The sequence below is a fragment of the Eucyclogobius newberryi genome, unplaced genomic scaffold, assembly GCF_026437365.1.
Source record: "Eucyclogobius newberryi isolate DKJ021-1_F unplaced genomic scaffold, fEucNew1.0.hap1 SCAF_3, whole genome shotgun sequence".
Taxonomy (NCBI): domain Eukaryota; kingdom Metazoa; phylum Chordata; class Actinopteri; order Gobiiformes; family Gobiidae; genus Eucyclogobius; species Eucyclogobius newberryi.
Genome location: NW_027315945.1, coordinates 15,327,078 through 15,351,502, shown reverse-complemented (window position 1 = coordinate 15,351,502; position 24,425 = coordinate 15,327,078). Strand labels below are relative to the sequence as shown.

Here is a 24,425-nt window from a genome sequence, read left to right as displayed (position 1 = left end):
TTATCGACAATTAAACATATTTTTTTCATGCCACTCAAATCTTAGTTTATAGGCAACAATAAAAAGCCTTGAAATACATCTATTGTTGTGTATAAACAAGTTACAATACAATACAAGAAATAAGAACCACTTTGACATTTGTGGTGCCGGTAATCATAAAATAGATGGATGTCTGCCTCCTGAAGGACAACGAAATGGTAAATAAAATGATGATATTATTACTTGGAGAGCCGGTTAAGAGTGATGTTGAAGGCTAGGTCACTGCAAACTTCAGCACAGACAAGGAGGTGCACTAAGAACTTTATGAATGGAGCAGACGTGACCTGCATTTGACCCTGTGTTCACTGCCACTCATCATTGACACACATTTGACTGTATTTTGACCTCTGTGCGCGGCTGTGAAACAATTTTTTTAAACCAAGGTAATATCTTTCTACAGTTCTGATATTTTGAAATGTGACACAGTATTTATGCTTAGTTTTATTGCATCAGAGGTTTGCCGCGATTCCGTCAGTCTGGATAACTGTGATAACTGAGAATTTATTAACATTCTCATGTCTGATTTTCTCACTTTAAACTGTTTATCTCTGATTTCTCACTGTTGCGGGATCGTTTCCCAGATACAATCGCCAAAAATCCGGTTTAAAGTGTTTATATATCCAAATTTCAAAAGTGCAAACAATACTATTTACAAAAAGTGCACAAAAAGTTTATATTTACAAGTAAGGATGGATGATTGCTTTCTCTGAGCTCCCAGTGTGCTGATGCTGCCCTCACTGCAAGTAGAAGGCCATATTGGCTCGTCTCTTAAACCCCAAGCCCCTCCCACGGGCATTATGTAACAAGAAAAAAACACACATAATAACAACGTTTCTCTCACAGTGGGAAGAGGAACCAAAAACAAAAATTACCGATAAGTGTCTGAAGTACCAGTAAGTAATATCTTCAAAAATGATTCAAGAAACTGTATTAACGACCTCTGTTGTGCGGTAACCTGAAATTTCAATTTTCATTTTGAAAAAAAATAATAACAAATCAAGAAACTACATGTAGATAAAACTGCACTGGTCAAAACAACTTTCAAAGATTAACGTGCGAAGTCTTGAATTGCAGTTTCTCGTTCTCGTTCCTTCTGTGGATAGTTTTCACCTGGCAATGCCCGCACTTATTTTCTATCCTCCAGCTACAACACAGAACAACATGCCCTCTGCTCTGAACTCTGCCTACAAACTACACCAACCTTAAGCAATGGTGGTCAAAAACATAAAACGGTCAAATCTTCTGTAGCCCCGAGCTATTTTCTGTGGCAGCTTTAACACAATGTCTTTTCGTGCAGTGAAAGCTAAAATAAACCATCTAACACAGAATAGCGCCTGTTGCTTCATCTCATTTCGCTGTTTTTCACATGGTTAGACAAATTTGTTACACGCTTATGACAATCTCAGTGTTGCGCCAATACGGCCGTGCCTCGGCTCAGATGGGGGACCGAGAGGTTAATGAAACAGTTTTCCACATTTGCAAAGTCGCAGATTGTTCAAATGAAAAACCTTCAACCATTTTTATTGCAAATATGAACGCAATCATTGGCATTCACAAAGGCGAAAACAAGTAACGTTTTGTTTTTCTGTTCACGCAGAGGAGAATCAAGCTCTACAGAGAATTTATTATAGAAAATATATTGGTGAAAGCATGTCGCAGGGAAAATATTCAGAATAAACTCAAATAGAATTTTGTATTCCTGTATAATGCCCTTGACAAATCTGTGCGTGACTATTTGAGGAGTCGGCTCTTTCAGTATCGTAAACATGCTTTATAATGTATACAGCTTTAGAAAGTCAAGATTACCTTCATTTGTTAAACAGAAGGTAAATTTACTGATGCTAGGAAACAATTTTGTGAAACTTTCACAAATAAACTACTCTTTTATTTGTAGATTTAAAAAAAAAAGAGTTTTCATTCATTTATACCTTCCTCTCTATGTACATTTTACCTCAATGAAAGGTCGCTGGCAATAGTGATTAGTGATGCCAATGATTTTTGGATCCGATACCAAGTAATACAAACCAGTATCGATCGAAGAGTTTTGTATTAAATGCATTAAAACTCCACTACTATAAATGATTTTACTCCAGTCAAGCTTGAACTGATCTAAAAATGTTAAATTTGTGCAGGTAAAGTAAAATATAAACAAATAATTACAAAATTAAATAACTAAAATTTTAAAAATAACATTTGTTTTTTCATCACAATAATTGATACTTTTTGTTACACCATCGCGTTCAGTATATCTACATTTTGGTATTGATCTACCCATAACTAGTAGATAATCTGTTTTGACCAATGCATTCTAATCTGGTTTCAGGTGTATCCGCAATGTTCTTGTGTTGTGGATTAATATTAGACTGTGAAATAATGTACTTCAAACTAAAGTTGCTCCCATAATGTGAACTGGAGTGTGTATATGAGCCCTGGAGAGGGACTGTTTGATGTTCCGGAGAAGAGTGAATTCATTATTGAATGTGAACGATGATTTTATGCTGCTGAGAAGACTGCCACAGAACTATTACAGTGGTCTGCTCATTATTCTACCTTTTCCTGACATGTTTTTTTTTAATGAACTATAACATCAGCCTGACCAGGGACTACAGCTGTAAATTGGAACTTGTGCTACAACCTGGTCCACTGCATCTCTCTGGTCAAGCTGGGTTTACATTGTTTACTGTCCTTGTCTCTTAAAAAAATAAAAAAAATAAACAAGATCTGTGCATCTGCTCCTCACAACAAAGTGTCCAAGTGCTATTGATGGGCAGATCGATACCAAATATCGCAAAATCAATACTGACAGGCGTGTCGCAAAATATTGATATGTCTTTTGTAATACATTGTTCAAATTTTAAGTTTTCTGCGCGCATATTTACTATTCATATTAGTTCAAGCAGAGATTGAAAGAAACTAGCGATAGCCAACGCAAAACTGTTCTTAGTTTGGGAGTTTCTATGCATTTTAGTGCAAGACTCAAACATAATAACGTATTTACCATAGTATTACTTGGTATCGGAGCGAATAAAAAAATCTGTGGTGTCGCCCATCACTGCAGTGCCACTGAAGTGTAAGCCAAATAATAAAGTCCACCTCATACACCCTAATATGAACTAGAATATACCTTCTCAGCGTTTCCTCTTGGTCTCAAATCTGTAGGAAGAATCACAGACTAATTCCACGCTCCGGTGCAGTTTCTAAACGCTAAAGTGCTGCTGACATACATCTGTAAACCCGGCTTTGGTGAAATGGCCATACAGTATTTTTAAATCCAAACCAATGGCCTGCACCTGTGCCCATGCTCTCTACACCTGCTCGTGTAGTATCATTAGCAACAACTGCGCGCTATCTGGGCCCGTGTGTTATGACATCTGTGTGGTAATTGCCTTTCAAACCTACCTGTGGTTCCCATTCTATTGTGCAAAATGTACTGTAGTGTGGTTTAGTGTTTTTACAAAAGGGTAGGGCCGCTGATTCCTGGTGGTTTTTTTAGCAACACAGTGAAAATGGCTGCGAAAGCAAAACAGTTTGTCCTTTTTGTGTGAAAAGCTCTAATTACTTGGACTATAACCAGTAATGTGATATAGTGGTCCTGTCACAGTAATATCAGCCCCCAACACTTACGGCAGGGAAATCTACACCTACAGATCAGCAGCAGCGCGATTTATTACTCAAATGAGGTTATTCTTGATTTTTGAGCCCAGCAAAATGGGCAAACATTTTGTTAGGCATAATTTTTAGCAGCTTTTGGATACTTCTGTTTGAGCTCATTGCATCAAGCAAATGATCACAAAAGGCCATTTGAGAATAATGAGAAAACTATATACTCTACAAACGGTTTGATATTACAATTGGGATATTACAATAGGATGAATAGTTTTGAGTTGTGCAATTTATTTAGGGAAATATGCTGAAGCTATCTGTCCAAATGATGGAAAATTTTTTAATTCCATTCACTTGGACTTTTCTAATGGCTATAAAACAACTTTTGAAAATAAATCTTTAACTATTGATAATTATATTATCTATTCTATGATTTAGTCACATTTAGACTTTTTGAATTTAAAGATAAATTTGAAATGAGTTTACTCACATAAATGTACGACTTTTTCCCCCCATGTTTGAATTATATGTGAGAAAAGCTGCAAAAATTGCACATATTTGAGACATTTGAATCTGAAAAATGGACAGAACCAATTTACTGAGGGGATTTTGACTGACAGAAAATTTGTGTAAAAATGTAAATTTCACCAATTTTTTTAATTCAAAAGTATGTATAATAAATCAGGTTTAGGATTAGATATAAACAAATCCTTCCGTAGGCTATTTCTGGATTGCCATATTTGGTGTTTTATCACATTTTTGTCCCTACGGAATAAAAATACATTTGAATAAAACAACTATTGGGTTGCAATAGCCCATACAAATGTATGGGTGTGAATGGATTCAATTAAATAATAAAAACATATTAGGAGTAGTTTGGACAATGTTGTCCACATGGAATCCTACTTAAATATGTTGAGAGAAAGAGTTTGTTTGATTTTGTGCAAAAAGACTGTCAATAATTGTAAAGGAGACCACATCAATATGCTTATAAAATAATCTCAAAAAGTTGCGAGATAATATGTTCAGAGATGGTCAATATGAACGAGAGGAATGGTTTGTAAAAAAAAAAAGTTAGAACTAATGTATATCTGTTAAAAGGGTAAATATCTGGGACAGTTGTCCAGATGGACTTACATCATTTATCACTCTCTTACTCTTTAAATATAGGTTTAAATGCAACTCTCTGCAGATAAATGAATTCTCAGTTTGTGACAACATTAAACTTTGCATCTGGTATTCAGAATCAGAATCAGAAAAGTGCCACTGTCATTCAACACAGTTCACAAACATAGGAATATGTCTCGGTGTTAAGGTGCAACGTATGGTCAAATACCATACCATGGTCATACCATATTATGGTATGAATAAACGAAGCATTTACTGATGAAATAAGGTCAAAAATATGCAGGTAGTACAGAAATATTTATTCCAACATTGTACAGTTTATTTTCAAGTTTGAGAAGTATGTTTGAGAAGGGTCAAATCATTGGCATTAAGCAGAGAAAACATGTAAGGAGAAGCAGAAACTAATCTACTACGGATCTGAACCCCAGTGAGAGTGTTTAGGACGAGCTGGAGAAGACTTTGTGCAGTGGTCACTCTCTCCATCATCAACACAAGAGCAACTGCCACCATGGAGAGTATGCCACCGTGAATGTGTGCTGTAATCAAAGCTAAAGGCATCTTACAAAATATTAGAGCTTTTGCCCCTTTTTTTTGGACAGGCAGTGTATATAGGGCAGGGAGTACCACCGGGCCGGGTGCAAGTCAAAGCTCCAAGTTAAAAAAGATATTTACTGAGGGAAGTTGTAAATGTACAAACTCATTTTGTGTAGAACTAGCTAATTGGAAGCTGCAGTAACAACTCACGTGTCCTGTTATGCCACAGTAAACAAACCCTCCAGCTCAGCTGTCATTAGAACTCATTTCCATATCCAAGTGTTATGAGTTTGCATTATTCTTTACTGACAAAGTTCAGGGCATTAAAAAAACCTATACATCCCACAATGCAAAAAAACCTATACATCCCACAATGCAAAAAAACCTATACATCCCACAATGCAAAAAAACCTATACATCCCACAATGCAAAAAAAACAACAACCTAAAAGCACCTAGACACTTAGAGCTAACTCACTTTGCACCTGTAACTGACAAAACTGTCCATGAGATCATCACCAGTCTGAGTTCATCTACATTCTGCCTCGATGTGTTACCCACCAGATTTCTAAAGTCTGTGCTGAACCGTTTGTTAGCACCATTCATAGTTAACATGTCGCTTCAATCTGGAACATTCTCAATCTCTTTGAAAACTGTGGTCATAAAGCCTCTCCTCAAGAAGAGCAGTCTTGATGCTGAGTAATTACCGGCCCATTTTGGGGCAAAGTCCTTGAAAAGGTTGTTTACCAACAGCTCACAGATTTCCTCTTAATAAACAACTCATTCGATTTTTTTCAGTGACAACCCTAACCCTAACCCACAGCACTGAGACTGCTCCTGTCAAGGTGACAAATGACATCCGCCTGAACACTGACACAGGAAAAGTCTCAGTCTTAATTATGTTAGATCTGAGTGCTGCTTTTGACACTGTCAGGACTAAACATGGACCGGCCTCCTGCTGGTGCCAGAGTCAGGACTAAACATGGACCGGCCTCCTGCTGGTGCCAGAGTCAGGACTAAACATGGACCGGCCTCCTGCTGGTGCCAGAGTCAGGACTAAACATGGACAGGCCTCCTGCTGGTGCCCAGAGTCGGGACTAAACATGGACAGGCCTCCTGCTGGTGCCAGAGTCAGGACTAAACATGGGCCTGCCTCCTGTTGGTGTCCAGAGTCAGGACTAAACATGGACCGGCCTCCTGTTGGTGCCAGAGTCAGGACTAAACATGGACAGGCCTCCTGCTGGTGCCAGAGTCAGGACTAAACATGGACCGGCCTCCTGCTGGTGCCAGAGTCAGGACTAAACATGGACCGACCTCCTGCTGGTGCCAGAGTCAGGACTAAACATGGGCCTGCCTCCTGTTGGTGTCCAGAGTCAGGACTAAACATGGACCGGCCTCCTGGTGGTGCCAGAGTCAGGACTAAATATGGACCGGCCTCCTGCTGGTGTCCAGAGTCAGGACTAAACATGGGCCGGCCTCCTGCTGGTGTCCAGAGTCAGGACTAAACATGGACCGGCCTCCTGCTGGTGCCAGAGTCAGGACTAAATATGGACCGGCCTTCTGCTGGTGTCCAGAGTCAGGACTAAACATGGACCGGCCTCCTGCTGGTGCCCAGAGTCAGGACTAAACATGGACCGGCCTCCTGCTGGTGCCAGAGTCAGGACTAAACATGGACCGGCCTCCTGCTGGTGCCAGAGTCAGGACTAAACATGGACCGGCCTCCTGCTGATGCCAGAGTCAGGACTAAACATGGACCGGCCTTCTTCTGGTGCCAGAGTCGGGACTAAACATGGACCGGCCTCCTGCTGGTGCCAGAGTCGGGACTAAACATGGACCGGCCTCCTGCTGGTGCCAGAGTCAGGACTAAACATGGGCCGGCCTCCTGCTGGTGCCAGAGTCAGGACTAAACATGGGCCGGCCTCCTGCTGGTGCCAGAGTCAGGACTAAACATGGACCGGCCTCCTGCTGGTGCCAGAGTCAGGACTAAACATGGGCCTGCCTCCTGCTGGTGTCCAGAGTCAGGACTAAACATGGACCTGCCTCCTGCTGGTGCCAGAGTCAGGACTAAACATGGGGAATCTGCGTTTCAGTTTTATGCAGCTAAAATCTAGAAGTCTTCCTGAAGATGTGAGACAGACTTCTACTCTGACAATGTTCAAATCTAAGATAAAAACACTTTTGTTTAGCTGTGCATATGACTGGATTTTAATTGCACGCTTCTCTTTTATGTCTTAAACTCTTTTGTATTTTGGTCACGTCTTTGTGTTTTATTGCATTTTTTTGTTGTGTTTATTTTTTTATGTTGTGGGAAGCACTTTGCCTAGTTTACAAATTGTGTTCTAAAGAAGTAAACTTGCCTTGCCCGCCTCGGCTTAATGCTTCAGCCTACACCTGTCCCCATCATACTGCATGTCAAGTGTTGATGCTTCTGGAACAATAAACCTGTGACCAAAACAAACTATTCTAACAAAATGAATTCTCTTCATTCCTAATGCTTCTGTGAGCAACATTCTTCAACCACCTTTTGCTTCATACACTTAAATGTGAGTGAGTGAGTTGTGGGCTTTGAATGTAAAGTGTACTAAGGAGTTAATATGTATACTGCAAAAACAAAAAGCAACGTTTTAGGAGACTATTATGGGGACACTGGCATTTTCACCACCTGCAATGTAACCTAGTTCAGTTCACCTTTATTGTCATCACAAGGGACAACTTGCTGTACATGCAGGATAAAAAAGGGTGGTATTTTAGCAGGTTCTATCTAATGATGATCAGTGGTTTCTAACTCTGGTCCTACGTAGTGAATATATTTTGCAGTTACATTAAATCTGCTATAACTGCTATAAGTGTACACTTCATTCTTCTTGAGTGTGATCATAAGCATCTTCTTTACAGAGTTAAATAGCTGACTTGGACACTTCTAAAGGTCATATTGTTAACATCCTTGCACAAACTTAATCTTTGCACTTGAACCCTTCGCAACTGTTAGAGCGCCAGTTGTAAATACATGTACATAACCACCATTGCGTGTATACTTACAGCGGGTTCCCAGTCACGGAGCAGGTCAGGCTGAGCGAATCTCCCTCTCTCAGAATACCAGTGGGAGGAACGATTTTGACCGTGGGTGCAACTGTGGAGGAAAGAAAAATCTAAATCAAAACGTAGCCTAATCAAAAAAACCACACAAGGAAACTGGAACCAGAGAATACAGCGAGAAGTGGGAACAAAAGGACGGAACAACTGAATGAGGGTTCTTTAACATCTGTTTCTACGGCAACCGCCTGACAGCGCCACGGCGGAGACACCTGTTACTGGCGGTGTCACGGAGCTGGAGCAGATGCCGTACTGCACTTATTTCTGTGACGGAGCGACAGGAAGCCCGGCGCGCGACAACAGTTGGTCACGCTGCAAAACGACACGCTGTTGAATGGGGAAGCTAGCAATCCATCAACAAACATTAGCGCGCAGAGTACGAGCTAATTGTATCCGCAGACTGAGAGGGAACGATATCCGCGGCAATCAGAGACGAGAGCATGTCTGTGGTTAGCGCTAATGAGAGCAGAAGTGAGCTCAATATTCACAAAGGGAATCTACACTATTTAATTTCCTAGTGGGTTTTTGGTCTCCATCAGTCAGCAAAGGCTAATTTAACCAGACGTGAATTATTCAACCGTCTGGGAAAAGAATTGTACTAATAAAGTATTATGTATTAATCATTGGCCATTTTTATATTTAACAATTAGATTAAATAAGTTATGAGTTAAAGTGTTTCATCACATTTTAACAGTGGAAGCTCATAAGTAGGAGCTCAGAATTTTTTTTATAGGTTCCATTTTGAGGGCTTCTCACCATTGACAGATGTATTTTTGTTTAAATTGCTCATTGCTATTGTAACGGTGTTCATCCTTCTTGATGTAGGTTTAAGGCCTAGCAAAGAAGAACGTTTAGGGACAGACCACAATGTTAGCAGGTTAGGAAATGTTGACTTATGTTAAACTGACTTATTTTTTGAGAAATGGGCACATAACATTATACAATATCTTCTTTCTGCTCCTTTTCGATTACCGGTACTTAAAATATAATAGTCATTTTGTCAAAGGTGATAATTGTTTGCGGGTTCAGCACGGGCAACCTTCATCCTTCCACTATAATAATAGTGATCTTACTTTCATTGATGGTGACTAAGCCCTTCGTCCCCATCAACAAATGACTTTTAATTTCATTGAATGTGCCTCGGATTTTTTTAAATCGCTTTATTATTGTTGATCTTGAAGAGCACCTGATCTGACACTCATTGTTTCTGATTAACTGTAATCTCACTTTTATGGTGAATGTTTTATTTTGAATTGACAGTAAATGAAAAGGCATTTTAAATCTGTTAGATTTGCTGAAATAATAGTGACTATTCTTTGACAATGTAAACAACAATTCCATTAAAATTATTATTCATTGACAAATGACTAGCAAACATCTGCTCAAATCATGTCAAATTCTAAATTCAAGCTATCAATCTTTGAGAAATTTCTGGCATTCAAAAAATGTATTATTGGTTTGTTTATCTACAGATTGACAGTGCACGTTTCCATAATAAAGTTTTAATATGATGCGTACATGGAATACAGAATGATGTTTTGACTAACCAATCTGAGGTAAACACTTTTATTTTACATCGATCAAACATGTGATACTTTTCTGCTGATTTATCATTAAATAGTAAAGATCAATAGTTTCAATCCCTCGCTCCACAGAAACAAGTCTGGTCAGTTCTCTTAACACTGGGCTGGACTCTAACCTGCTGTGGGCCTGCTCCGGTCTGATTCCCCACATGAGAAGATTTGTATGTATTAGCTTTTAATGAGAGGAAATCACATGCAGCGCTGCTCTGAATACCGCTCTGTTAAAAACCCTGAACCGTGTAGAAACGAGCCGCTTTCTAAAATGAGATATCTGCCGTTCGAGAAATGAAGTCGTTTCCCTTGACAAAATTATAGCTGGCATTTAAAGCGAGCAGTCAGAGTGGCAGCAATATAGGTAGAATAATCTGCATCGAGATGGGGTGATTTTATTTGTTCTGTGCCATGAATGCTAAGTGCGGCGCAGTGACGTACAGTAGACGTCCAGGCGGTAGTGGCGGATCCTTTTGGGTCCGTCCAGCGCTGGGTGGAAGGCCTCGCAGCTCAGGGCCGCTCCGTTGTCTTTTCTCTCCACGGGAATCCTGATGGTGCTGGACACGCTGAAGATCTTCCCCTGTTCTTGTTGCTGTACCACACCTGCACGACACAACGGACAAGGAGATATTAGAAGGCAAAAGTGTCAAGGCGCTAAAGTAGAAAGTCGGTAATGGTGAAAGGTTGGGGAAAGTCCATGGACACCACTCCGTGATCACTCACTCACTATGTTTACATGCTCAGAGAACTCAGAGAGAGCTAAACACACTCAATTTGTCTGACTTTTGTCCCAGTCTACTGCAGGTCAAGAAGCTGAATAGGTGCGAGCGGGCCTGAGAGATGTTCAGAGGAGTCTAGCAATTTAGCATTAGCGCCAAAACCTTGCAGCTATTATTGCTGATGCAACCGTACACAGACAATAACTACACTTTTGGCAAACGTAGATAAGCGAGAACTAATTTAATTTACGTGGAGCATTTCATTTTCAGACGTGAACTATGTTGCTCACAAATGATTTGCACTCCCGCAGCGTAAACAAACACATTGAGGCTCCGGTAGTTTTTACTTTTGTTTTAACACCACTTATTCGGTTTTCCAAGCATGCATGAAAACGTAATGACTGAGGTTTTAGAGCATCAATGTCCTGGCCGCAGAGGGAACCTTGTTGGAAACCTACACAGACGCAGGGAGAACAAGCAAACTCCACTCACAAAGGGCCCAATAAGTAATACACCAGATAAGACCGCTAACTGCTGTGCCAACATGCCAATTAGCCCTTCATAAAGCATTGACTGGTAAATCAACTATCATTAAGAAAATGTATTTATTACATTTATGCATAGGTTTACAGATATTCTTGTTTATATCATGTAAGAATCTATTTTAAATGCATCGCCAAGGAGATTGTCTGGTCCCTTAGCATTGTTTTGACAGCTTCTAAGGTAGATGTTGCCTACAGTTCAGAAAACATCGGCAATTGGTGAAGAAAGAAAATATTGCGAGGTAATATGAATGTGAGATGCACTGCCAATGTACTAATGTGCAAATAATAGTACCTATCTACACTTTGGATTGTAATTAGACATCCAAAACAATCTGGTGGTGTTTATTGGAATCAAATAATCTAAACCAATAAGGATATAACTAATATCTGTTTGTATCAGTTATAGTGTTGTGAATGTAAGCAAGCATCCTATGGCCTTACAGCTTAAGGGGGGAACGCAGGGAGGTGACTGCGAAATACAAATGCACTGAGACGGATAGACGCAGCTGATGAATGCGCTTTTACAGTGGAAGCACCTTTAGTGAGAGTGAGTCTATGAGAGACGGCCAATTTGCATCTATATTTATGGCAATTATGAGCCCAAGAGCTGTTTGTTTGCACTGGTAAATGAACGTTTTTTTCAAGACGCAGTGAAGGAAATGAGGCGGATTTAAGTATTTCGTAAATGTGCTTCTATTCAGTATTTTTGGTAGCTCATTTATTCCCCAGAAGATTGGCTGGCACTTAGGACTAGAAGACAGGGGGCGGGGCCACTCACCAGGCCACAGTCTTAGAAAACAAGCAGTTTGTACCGTAATCATTGTTTTAGGTTATTCCAAGTATGATATCCCTTTATGTCTTTTCTTATGTTCTTCACCCTTTTCATCCTATAGACTGCATTTGACAACCATAATACAGATTGAAAGAGAACTTTGGGTATGTTTTAGAGACTTTTTAAGGAAGGTTTAATTTCTGAAGTTAGAGATTTTAGTTGGTCAGAGAAGTGATATTTTAGCAAACTAGTAAGAGTCTGCCACCTGCATGTATCCATGTAGATGCCACTGGTTAGACCGCAATGTTCCATAGTTGTAATCTTATCAAAACTGTGTGAGAAGACTTGCCTCCCCACAAACCTGACCTGGCCTGGTGGTGCTGCAGTGTCTCTATGGAGATAGAGAAGTTTAATGCCAAATGCCAAAGCAGGTGTCGAACAGCCAACAAAAAAGTTACACTTTTAAATGTCCAACATATACATTTTCAAGCTTTTTAAACTACTATTAGACAAACTAGCATTACTGGTTCATTATAATAAGGTCCATATGCAATAATTTAACTTTAAATGGTGGAGCAAAACACCTATTTATTTATTTATGTATTTAATTATAATAGTAAAAAGCTAGAACAATGGAGAGCCAAGCTGGTGTACAATAGAAATACAATAGTAATTTAATGAGCATGTAAACACCTAGAATACTATATATACTCTATGCTGTATGCAGCTTTGTTGGTTGTTCCACATTCGTTTACTGGTCTTGTTAGGAGACACAACAAGAAACCTGGACTGACCCTTTAGAGTTTACTTAGATTCAAATGTGTGTGGAATTGTAACTTCTACACTCAGACCAGCCCAGACCAGCAGAATGGACTTGACTGATGGAGAGCTGTTGCAAGACCAGCCGCGACATGAAAGAGCCTGATAAGGCCACTACAAAGATGGCAGCGGGGGAAGAGGAAGTCAGTTTGGCTGAGGAACAGAGCGGGGGAGCGAGGGGAGGCGAGGGACGGAGGGAGGGACAGAGGGAGGGCAACACAGCATGGCAAAACTAACAGGACTCGACATGGTCACGTCCAGGGAGTTGGTGCTTGTTGAGGCAGAATACAACAATATTACTCATATAGTTTTCAATTACAGCCTCTGAGCAAAATGGAAGCATGATGGAACGTGAGGAGGAGCAGGCGGCGCGCATGGGAAGCAGGAGGGCGTAGAAGAGGAGAGAGGAGATAGCGTCTTAATTATACGGCCTTATCTGCCTGTATATCGGCGGCTAACCTTTAGTGTCACAGTTCATTTAAGCCCCGGGACAAGATGAAGAGGAGGGACGGGATAATGCTCAACGTAAACACCAGTCATTTAGCCTCCAGCGGTCCAGAGCTGAGGAGTAGCTGGTATTTTGTTGAATGGGATCAATGTGATGCTTGAACAATGGCAGGAAATTGCAAGTTAAGGCATCAAAACAAAGCACAGCAACATATTAATAAAGGCAAAGCGGGTGAAGTGTCTTGCCCAAGGACAGAGCAGAATCAGAAGTACACTCCGGATAGCAGAATACACGTAGTAGATCTGAATGACAGCTTTCACAACTCATTTCAGACAACGATGTGTTTAGGGCAAAATTTCCCTTCACTTGAATGATGACAAGACGGAGTACATTTTATTTGATGGTGATTCTGTGCTCTCCGTTTCTGATTGCTTGTCCTCCAAGCTTTAACTGGCTGGACTTGTTTTTGAACATTTTTAAATGACAAACAGATTGACAGTAAATGACATAATTTGTCTAAAGTAAAGCATTTTTAAAATTGCACAGGGTTAGGATTGAAAGGACTTCTCATGCTTTTATCAGTTCAAGAAGAGATTATTGTAATGTTCTATATGTTGCCCACATTTGCCTTAAACTCGTACAGAATGTTGCTGCTCATTTTTTATCAGACAAACACACCCCAGTTCTTTTCACACTCCACTGGCTCCTACCGGTAGTTTCTTTTAGAATTATTATATAAAAAAATCACCTTCTGCTGGATTGTATTGTATTCATTTATTATTGTTTTTTTAATCATGATTTTATGCTTTTGTATTAATTTTTAGGGTTGTTTGATTGATTTATTGAACTCTTTTATACATGGTATAGCTTAACCACTATTTTTTGCAGAATACAAAGAGTTAGCAATGCAAATTAACATTCTGGTCAGCTTTTACTATAAATACTATAGTCTGGGGCCTTGTCTTATCCCCTATAATTCAGATGGGTGTGACTGGTGGATAAACCAATCAGAGAAATGCACGGTCATTCCATTTCAAAATGGCAGCTAGGGTTTGGCAGTTAATCAGATTTTAATCGTCAGTTATATGCCTTGGGGATTTTAATCGACAGGTCCACAATCAATCCCCCGTCAGCAGAAACCTGTGGTTTGGGGTAGCGTTTGGACTTTGGCTATTTTTTGAGTTCAATTGCACAAATGGAAAGTCTGTCTTGATTATTTCATTTTTAAAAGACTAAAACCTCATTTCAAATCAAGATCGATCAATATGTGGAAATAAATCCTAATTCATGTTTCCCCCCCATTACCCATCAAATTATACAGAGGAATGAGAAAGATGAACAAAACGCTGTTCAGAGTTTGAAAGCCAACCTCCACACAGCTGGGACGGGCTCGACACTAAACTTGAACCGGAAGTAGGAGTGGCTGGCTAACAAGGGCCAACTTATAATTCATTATCAGAGTTGGAGAAAAGGAGAAGGATGACAAGGATGCAGAGGTGGGTTTTGACAAAGCAGAGAGCGACTGGATAAAAGCATCATGTGGCTCAGACCGAAATACACATGGAGTTTAAAAGGTCATGTTTTGGTCGACACACTGGGTAAGTTTTCATTAGTAAGTAAGTAAGTAAGTAAGTAAGTAAATCCTCTCCTTGAACCGACACCTTAACGTGGTGGAGGGGTTTGAGTGCCCGAATGATCCCGGGAGCTATGTTGTCGGGGGCTTCATGCCCCTGGTAGGGTCTCCCAAGGCAAACAGGTCCTAGGTGACGGGTCAGACAAAGATCGGTTCAGAAGCCTCTTATGACGACGACACGAACAAGGCCGTTTACGTCGCCCGGATCGGCGTCACCGGGGCCCCATCCTGGAGCCAGGCCTGGGATGGGTGCTCCATGGCGAGCGCCTGGTGGCCGGGTCTTACCCCACGGGGCCCGGCCGGGCACAGCCCGAAAGAGCGACGTGGGGCCGCCCTCCCGTGGGCCCACCACCCGCAGGAGGATCCATAAGGGGCCGGTGCAGAGAGATCTGGGCGGCAGTCGACGGCAGGGGCCTCGGCGACCAGATCTCCGGACACAGAGACTAACTCTGGGGACATGGAATGTCACCTCGCTGGGGGGGAAAGAGCCTGAGCTTGTGCGGGAGGTTGAGCGATACCGACTAGATATAGTCGGCCTCACCTCCACGCACAGTTTGGGCTCTGGAACCCATCTCCTCGAGAGGGGCTGGACGCTCCATTTCTCTGGTGTTGCCCGCGGGGAGAGGCGGCGGGCTGGTGTGGGCTTGCTGATAGCCCCTCAGCTCAGCCGCCACGTGTTGGAGTTTACCCCGGTGAACGAGAGGGTCGCGTCCCTCCGCCTTCGGGTGGGGGACAGGTCTCTCACTGTTGTGGGGGCCTACGGGCCGAACAGCAGTGCAGAGTACCCGGCCTTCTTGGAGTCCTTGGGAGGGGTACTGGACAGTGCACCGACCGGGGACTCCGTTGTTCTACTGGGGGACTTCAACGCCCACGTGGGCAATGACAGTGACACCTGGAGAGGGGTGATCGGGAAGAACGGCTTCCCCGATCTGAACCCGAGCGGTGTTCAGTTATTGGACTTCTGTGCTAGCCACGGATTGTCCATAACGAACACCATGTTCAAGCACAAGGGTGTCCATCAGTGCACATGGCACCAGGACACCCTAGGCCGGAGGTCAATGATCGACTTTGTTGTCGTGTCATCAGACCTCCGGCCGCGTGTCTTGGACACTCGGGTGAAGAGAGGGGCAGAGTTGTCAACCGATCACCACCTGGTGGTGAGTTGGATCCGCTGGCGGAGGAGGAAGGCGGACAGACTTGGCAGACCCAAGCCTATTGTGAGGGTCTGTTGGGAACGTCTAGTGGAGCCCTCTGTCAGTAGGGTATTCAACTCGCACCTCCGGGAGAGCTTCTCCCATGTCCCGGGGGAGGTTGGGGACATTGAGTCCGAGTGGACCATGTTCTCCGCCTCCATTGTTGATGCGGCTGCTCGGAGTTGTGGTCGCAAGGTCTCCGGTGCCTGTCGTGGCGGCAACCCCCGAACCCGGTGGTGGACACCGGAAGTAAGGGATGCCGTCAGACTGAAGAAGGAGGCCTATCAGGCCACTCTGGCTTGTAGGTCTCCGGAGGTCATCGACGGGTATCGGCAGGCCAAGCGAGCCGCGGCTCGTGCTGTCGCAGAGGCAAAAACCCGGGCCTGGGAGGAGTTCGGGGAGGCCATGGAGGAGGACTATCGGTCGGCACCAAAGAAATTCTGGCAAACCGTCCGGCGCCTCAGGAGGGGGAAGCAGTGTCTCACCAACACCGTTTACGGTGCGGGTGGAGGCCTGCTGACCTCAACTGGGGATGTCGTCGGACGGTGGAAGGAATACTTTGAGGATCTCCTTAATCCCTCAGTCACGTCTTCCGAAGAGGAAGTAGAGACCGGGGACTCGGAGGCTGGCTCATCCATCACCCAAGCTGAAGTCACTGAGGTTGTTCGCAAACTCCTCGGTGGCAGGGCTCCGGGGGTGGATGAGATCCGCCCTGAGTACCTAAGGTATCTGGATGTTGTAGGACTGTCTTGGTTGACACGTCTCTGCAACATCGCGTGGCGTTCGGGGACCGTGCCTCTGGACTGGCAGACCGGGGTGGTGGTCCCTCTGTTCAAGAAGGGGGACCGGAGGGTGTGTTCCAACTACAGAGGGATCACACTCCTCAGCCTCCCGAGTAAGGTCTATTCCAAGGTACTGGAGAGGAGAATCCGACCGATAGTCGAACCTCGGATTCAGGAGGAGCAGAGTGGTTTTCGTCCCGGTCGTGGAACACTGGACCAGCTCTATACCCTCCATCGGGTGCTCGAGGGCTCTTGGGAGTTTGCCCAACCAGTTCACATGTGCTTTGTGGATCTGGAGAAGGCTTTCGACCGTGTCCCTCGGGGTGTCCTTTGGGGGGTGCTCCGGGAGTACGGGGTCCGGGGCCCTTTGCTCAGGGCTGTCCGGTCCCTGTATGACCGGAGCAGGAGCTGTGTTCGCATTGCCGGCAGTAAGTCAGACCTGTTCCCAGTGCATGTTGGGCTCCGCCAGGGCTGCCCTTTGTCACCGGTTCTGTTCATAATTTTTATGGACAGAATTTCTAGGCGCAGTCAGGGGTCGGAGGGTGTCCGGTTTGGGGACCACAGGATTCCATCTCTGCTGTTTGCAGACGATGTTGTCCTGATGGCTCCATCAAACCCGGACCTGCAACATGCACTGGGACGGTTTGCAGCCGAGTGTGAAGCGGCTGGGATGAGAATCAGCACCTCCAAATCCGAGGCCATGGTTCTCGACCGGAAAAAGGTGGCTTGCCCTCTCCAGGTGGGTGGGGTGTCCTTGCCCCAAGTGGAGGAGTTCAAGTATCTCGGGGTCTTTTTCACGAGTGAGGGAAGGATGGAGCGTGAGATCGACAGGCGGATCGGTGCAGCGGCTGCAGTGATGCAGTCGCTGCATCGGACCGTTGTGGTAAAGAGGGAGCTGAGCCGAAAGGCAAAGCTCTCGATTTACCGGTCGGTCTACGTTCCTACCCTCACCTATGGTCATGAGCTTTGGGTAGTGACCGAAAGAACAAGATCGCGGATACAAGCGGTCGAAATGAGTTTCCTCCGCCGTGTGGCTGGGCGCTCCCGAGAGGAGAGGAGCCAGCTGAGGTGGCTCGGGCATCTGTTTCGGATGCCTCCTAGGCGCCTCCCTCGGGAGGTGTTTCAGGCATGTCCCACCGGGAAGAGGCCCCGGGGAAGACCCAGGACACGCTGGAGAGACAATGTCTCTCGGCTGGCCTGGGAACGCCTCAGGATCCCCCCGGAGGAGTTAGAGGAAGTGTCTGGGGAGAGGGAAGTCTGGGAGTCCCTGCTCAGACTGCTGCCCCCGCGACCCGGCCCCGGATAAAGCGGCAGAAGATGGATGGATGGATGGATAAGTAAGTAAATTTTATTTATATAGCACCTTTCACAGACAGAGGTCACAAAGTGCTTCACAAAACACAGAATAAAACAATAAAAACTTACAGTGAACAATACATATACAACAATATACAGTAAAATCAGTCCGTAAAACAAGTGCATTTAAAAGGCTTGACTAAATAAAAAGGTTTTAAGCTGACCCTTAAAAGCAGTAACTGAGTCCAGTGACAGTAGGGAGAACGGAAGATCGTTTCAGAGTCTGGGGGCAACAGCCTGGAAGGATCTGTCTCCTCTGGTCCAAAAACGGGTGCGAGGAACCAGCAACAGTTTCTGGTCCAAGGACCTTAGTGAGCGAGAGGGAGCGTATGGTTTAATCAGATCACTGATGTACGATGGGACCTGACCATTTAAAGCTCTAAAAGTTAAAACAAGAATTTTAAACTGTATCCGGTAGGAGACCGGCAGCCAGTGAAGGGCTTTAAGAATGGGTGAAATGTGGGCCCTTCTATTTGTGCGGGTTAAGATCCTCGCTGCAGAGTTCTGGACCAGCTGCAGACGAGAGTCTGTCTTTACAGATTTCAAATAAAGAGACGATGATGATTTTAATAGAAACTGTGTTGCATGGAATTGTGTTGAAAGTATGTATGTTGTGCCTTTATTTGTGCAGTTACATTCTTATTAATCCGTACTAATGCTGGACTTGTACAGCAATTAAACTGTACTTAGTCTGTTTTTGCACCGCATGTGTTGGTCTGTAAATACTAGGGTTGTGTTCAAAATATTAATACAGCGATAAATTGTCACGGACTCCGTATCAATACGAAAAAATAAGAATATTTTTTGGGGATTTACATTTTTTATTTTTTTAAAGATGTTTGTGGCCCATAGGCTTTAAACGAGGTGGAATAGGACTTTTGATCTGCTGTTTGTGCTGCGCTCCAGAAGCTGATCTGTGCAGAAGATGCTGCTGCAGCATGTTCAGACCAGGCCAATTGCTTGGCAAGAAACATGTAATACTTTACTAGAATGTGTTCCTTATATTTCTATATGGATCAGTTGGATGTATGAAGTTATTAGAGCAGAATGGATTTATAAATAAGTGCTTTGTGGATTAACATGAAATTTCATGCATTTTCTTATAAAAACATACCCATTTGGTACATTTTTAAGCCCCTTTTTAAATTTTTTTTATCGGAATACGTATCGTAACGAGGGAATTGTATCTGAATATAGAAGCATCGGGATACGTATCGTATTGTGACCCATATATCGAGATACGTATCATATCAGCCTTAGTAAATACAGTGCAGTACATTTATCAACATGGCATGGAAAACTTTGTGAAATTTGTGTGTCTAATTGTGGGTACACCAGAGGTCACACCAGAGGTCACGCGCTGCTGCTCCTGGTTTACACACGAGCTCTGCTGATAAATGCAGCAGATGAAAACCAGTCATTTGATCAAAACGCCCCAAATATCTTTTACGGCATGTGCACGCGGAATACAGCAAAAAGCGTTAATCTAAACAGGAAATCACCAAGAATGGAAAAATAATGTTGTTTGGCTCATTAGAAAACAAGTTGATTAAAATAAACTGATTTAACCTAATCATATATAGTACATTTGCTATTCAATAATTAGTTAATGCTGTATTTTTGTTGTTTTTCATTTGTACAAGAGCCTTCTAGTCAAGAATTTAAAGGATAACAATATTATTCAAAGTGGAATATTGACCAATTAACATAAATGTACAACTGCAAAGCCAAAAGGACTTTGCTGAGGTTAAGTACACGGAGGGTCAGAAAGATAAAGTCCAAGATGTATTATTGAGTGAAGTCGCCCTTTGTGAGAATGTGAGAAAGTGGTGGGGGAAATAAAGACTTTTCAAAATGAGATAGATCAAGGCCGTGCAACGGACAGATGGCTCAAAGATTTATCACAAGGTAAGTAGTGAGAGCGAGGCTTCTTTGTTGAATTAAAACTTGGTTCAAGCAGAGAGCGGGTGCAGCCAGGGTCCTTTTATGCAACTGTCACAAGCTCAAATATGAAATGCAGATGAGTTTGAGATGAAGGTGATGGTGTGAAAAGGTAAACGAGTATATGATAATAGAAAAATAAGTAAAGTTTTTTATTAAATAGATTAAAATATGCTAAAATACCTTGCCATTGCCACAGTAAAACAAGGTATAATATGAGAAGAATGTTAATTTTGTTGATTCAAATGTTTTCTCACAGCTTTTGTCAATGTCATATTTTTGCTGATTAAAACTAGTTAAAGGTTGAATGGACAATTTTTTGACCCAAATCTGAGTCTTATTTCCTCGTGGCGTGGACTGCCGATTAGTCCTACCGCTCACCTGCAGCCTCGTGCGGCTCGTCCCCATGAGCAGCACGTTTCAGCGTGTCTAAGCGCATTGATCTATCATAATATAGTCCCCTCAGTGTACGGGACAAAATGAAGACAGAGAAAGACAGTTCGAGCTGTCTCATAAGAAGACGGAAATCTACGGGAGACGAGAGATGCGATGCGATCTTTCGCGCTAATAAACAAATGCACGTGTGTGTTGTATCAGTCCGCACGGGGGAGTGCGCATTGCACTGCAAAAATTGTTTTGTCAGACAAAACTGTGACTAAAAGTATAAAATTTTGTCAACTAAAGTAGCAATATGTTTGTGATATATTACAAACTAAACATAAAAGAATAAAAGAGACTAGAAGTGGAGACTACGTCCAAACTCCACTTTTCAGGCCCGAGCCTCAAACCAGAGCAGAAACAAACTCAAAGTTCAAAGTTCACTCAAATGTTTGTTCATGTTCATGAAGCAATGCAATACAATTTATAATAGTTTAAATAAAATATATGTTTTTTGGTTGACTAAAACTATTATGGATATCGTCAACAAAATTGACTTGACTCCCGGAGGAGTTGGAAGAAGTGTCTGGGGAGGTGGAAGTCTGGGAGTCCCTTTTTAGACTGCTGCCCCCGCGACCCGGCCCCGGAAAAGCGGAAGAAAATGGGTGAATGGATTTATATGACTTTATCTTGACTAAAACTAAAAATAAACGATAAACAAACCACACTCAAAATGAGTTGGATAACTTAAGGTAACATACTAAAAACGTATGAATTACTTCAATCTATAATACATGCTTCAAAGCACAGTCTGCTTGTCCAGTCTGAACAAGTTGGGGGAAAAAACGTCACCAAACAATCCAGTATTATATGCATTTGTATGTTCTGCCAAGATACAAATTTGATGTGCTCAATTGTGTTAAATCTTTAGAAAATCAATAAGCCATTCAATAATTACATTGACTTTGAATCAGAACTAGAATTTTTTTTTTTTTCATTGCCAGTGAAAAAAATTGACAAACTTGTTTTGAAAATAAGTGCAAAATAAAACATCAAATAATACAGTAATAGTAAATAAAAAACTGTCTTTTATTTTTAATCAGCTCTTTTTGCACCTTTTCACTTAAACGATATACTCAATATTCAAATATTACATATCTTCAAAATAACATTCTGAATATAATTAAAATGCTTATATATTACCCACTTCTACTTTGGATATGTCATAAAAAGCATTATTTTTCATCTCTGGAATCAAGAAGAGGGCAATAATATCAGTATGGCTGATATCATATTTGATTATCTTTTCTACATAAGCTCGTTTAATGTCTGTGGTGGCAAGAGCTTTGTTTTATGCCATTGAGTCTATGAATGAGCTGTATTTCCATCAGAGACAGAAAAAAGATTGGCAAATATCTGTTCTCATCAAAAGAGCAGGTCTGTGTCATTTTATTTTAAATAAAAAAATCGCAAACAAAAACAAGGATTTGATTTTCCATTTCTCGTTTTTGTTCATGAAATGAAAAACCAAAATACGATTTGATTTTTGATTTTTCTATTTGATCTTTGGAATAAAAATACACAATTAAAAAAAAAAAAAGGTTAGAATCTGTGTGAGTCGTTTAATGCATTTTCAATTTAAAAACAAAATAGAAAATATGAAAATAGTTTTGTTTGGATTCACAAGACCAATTATAATGGTTTGATTTTCCATTTTTCAATTTGATCCTGATGTCTGTATTTTAGTTTTTTCCTTCAATGGACAAAACGAAAAATGAAATACTGGTAATTTCTTCCCCTTTTCTGTTTTCAATTGTAAATTGAAAATTAAATGAAAGACAGGTACACGGACCAAGCTCAAACAAATCCATCTCAAGAGAACTGTGGTTAAGATGAGGACATGGAGGTGAACTGTTTAACCGTGGAAATGAGGAAGAGGAGGGTGGAGCAAGATGACTGGGACCTTTGGGTATTGAGACTTGAAAGTTGATGGGTTGGAAAGCACAAGCTGTGATTACTGGAGGAAAGACAGTCTATCCATCGACGTACAATTCCATTCTACACAATACACCTTTACATGACTCTAGCAGCAGGAAACGTGCACGTGGTGTTGTGACTATATTTACTAGAGCAGAGATGAGAAAAACACATCCAACTGTAGCATTTTCCATCTTGATTGCTGAAGCTTTAACTCAGAACAGAACAGTTTTCCCACAAAAATCTCCTCCATCTCATACCTGTTTTTACATCTGCCAGTCACTGTGTCACCCCATCAATCATCTCCCCATTTTTCCTTAGTCCATTCAGCCATCAATTTGAGACATGATGCACTCACCTTCTTCATATTACCTCATTAACCTGCTCATTTGTCTCATAATAGACCTGTCATTACTCACAGCTTTAGGCCGGCTATGCGCGGAGATCTGTAAGAACCTCTCACCTGGAAACCTCACTTTGTCTGGATCAGGTCGGCTCTCCAGTGTAAGATCGGGACAGAGTTCAGCAGAAGAGAGAGCAAGGTACATGACCTTTAACCGGGCTTGTTTGTATCACTAAATGCAAATGAAAGTGAATCATTTGTTGACTAATGGTCCAGACATTGTGCACAACAAAACCAGAAAACATTGTTTACTTGACATCAAGGCCTGGTGAAAATAAGCCGTCTTGTCAAAGTACATGACACACAACAAAAAGGTTAGTTATAGTAATTTGTTAGTTGTAAGTTAGTTAAGATTTTTTTGGTATTGCTTGACTTTTCTTTTTTCTATCAATTAAAGAAACAAATGTTTTAAAAGCATATTTTTAAGTAAACAATTTGACTGAAAATGACCATAAAATGTCTAATTTCACTTAATTAAAAAAAAAAGAACTAAGTCTAATTTTCATACTATATTATGTTCATATATTAAACGTCTTTGTAAGCCCCTGTGATGGTGTCCGTCGTCGCCCCCTGCTGTCCCTGAGTGGAAATCCAACCTTGCAAAATTTGCAGACACCGACCCCAAAACAACTCGGCTGAGAAACCCTGGCTCTTTTTTTATGTTTATGAGTTGCTTAGTTCTGCTTCAAAACTTAAATAACTTAAACAAACCAATCCTTCTGTACATTCAGTCAACATCTTGTTAAGTTCAAGTTTAGATGGTTTGGTGTGTGTAGGTTCTAGGTGAAATGCCACATATTCAAATTAAGTTTGTTTTTATTTACCCTATACATTTTCTTGACTTCTAATCTTTTCTCTACAGTTGAAATTAAATGGAAGTTTACCAAGCAATATTGACCAGACTGTTTCCTTTTCTTTATCCATTATCCAAGATTTCTCCCCCTTCATAAGCTCTCATAAACTCCCTGTACCTGGTATTTCTCGTCCGTTGCGCATCCATTTGAGCGTAGCGGCTGGTTTGCTCCTGGGTGACACGCAGGTGAGCTCAGACTCTCCCCCCTCCACGCCGTCCTGCTTCACTTCCACTGTGGGCGTGTCGGGGGGCACCAGCACCGTCAGCGAGGCCGCCTGGTGATGTGTGGAGTCCGTGTAGAGCTGGCAGTAAAACCCGCCTTCGTCCGACACGCTAACATTGGCCACGCTGATGCGCAGTAGCCGTGACGTGAACGTCACCAACTGGTACCGCTCATCTCTGAGAGCTAGGAAAAGAAACAGAGGAAGAAGGATTTGGGGAAGGAGACAAAGAAAGGGGACATGTAAGTGATGAGGAATACTAATAATAATGTATTTAAGGCAAACACAATCATTAAATACAAACAAATACAAATGGAAGAAACCAAATCAAACAACCAGAACACAAATTTAATCCGTCTGGGTCAGTGGAAATAACAGCATTGCAGCCGTCGAGTTGATTGATACTGAAGCACAC

At 42.1% G+C, this 24,425-nt stretch overlaps 1 protein-coding gene across 5 annotated transcripts in view; it reads right to left on the bottom strand.

The window, feature by feature from the left end:
• cadm4 (cell adhesion molecule 4) overlaps nucleotides 1-24,425 on the bottom strand; it is a 330,325-nt gene that overhangs the window by 27,856 nt on the left and 278,044 nt on the right. For all 5 annotated transcript variants that reach the window (XM_072459938.1, XM_072459939.1, XM_072459942.1 and 2 more), the window contains exons 3-5: nucleotides 23,908-24,195; nucleotides 10,412-10,573; nucleotides 8,343-8,433 (exon numbers count right to left, since the gene is read on the bottom strand). In XM_072459938.1, the coding sequence (XP_072316039.1) occupies nucleotides 8,343-8,433; nucleotides 10,412-10,573; nucleotides 23,908-24,195 (541 nt within the window). The remainder of the gene's footprint in view (nucleotides 1-8,342; nucleotides 8,434-10,411; nucleotides 10,574-23,907; nucleotides 24,196-24,425) is intronic.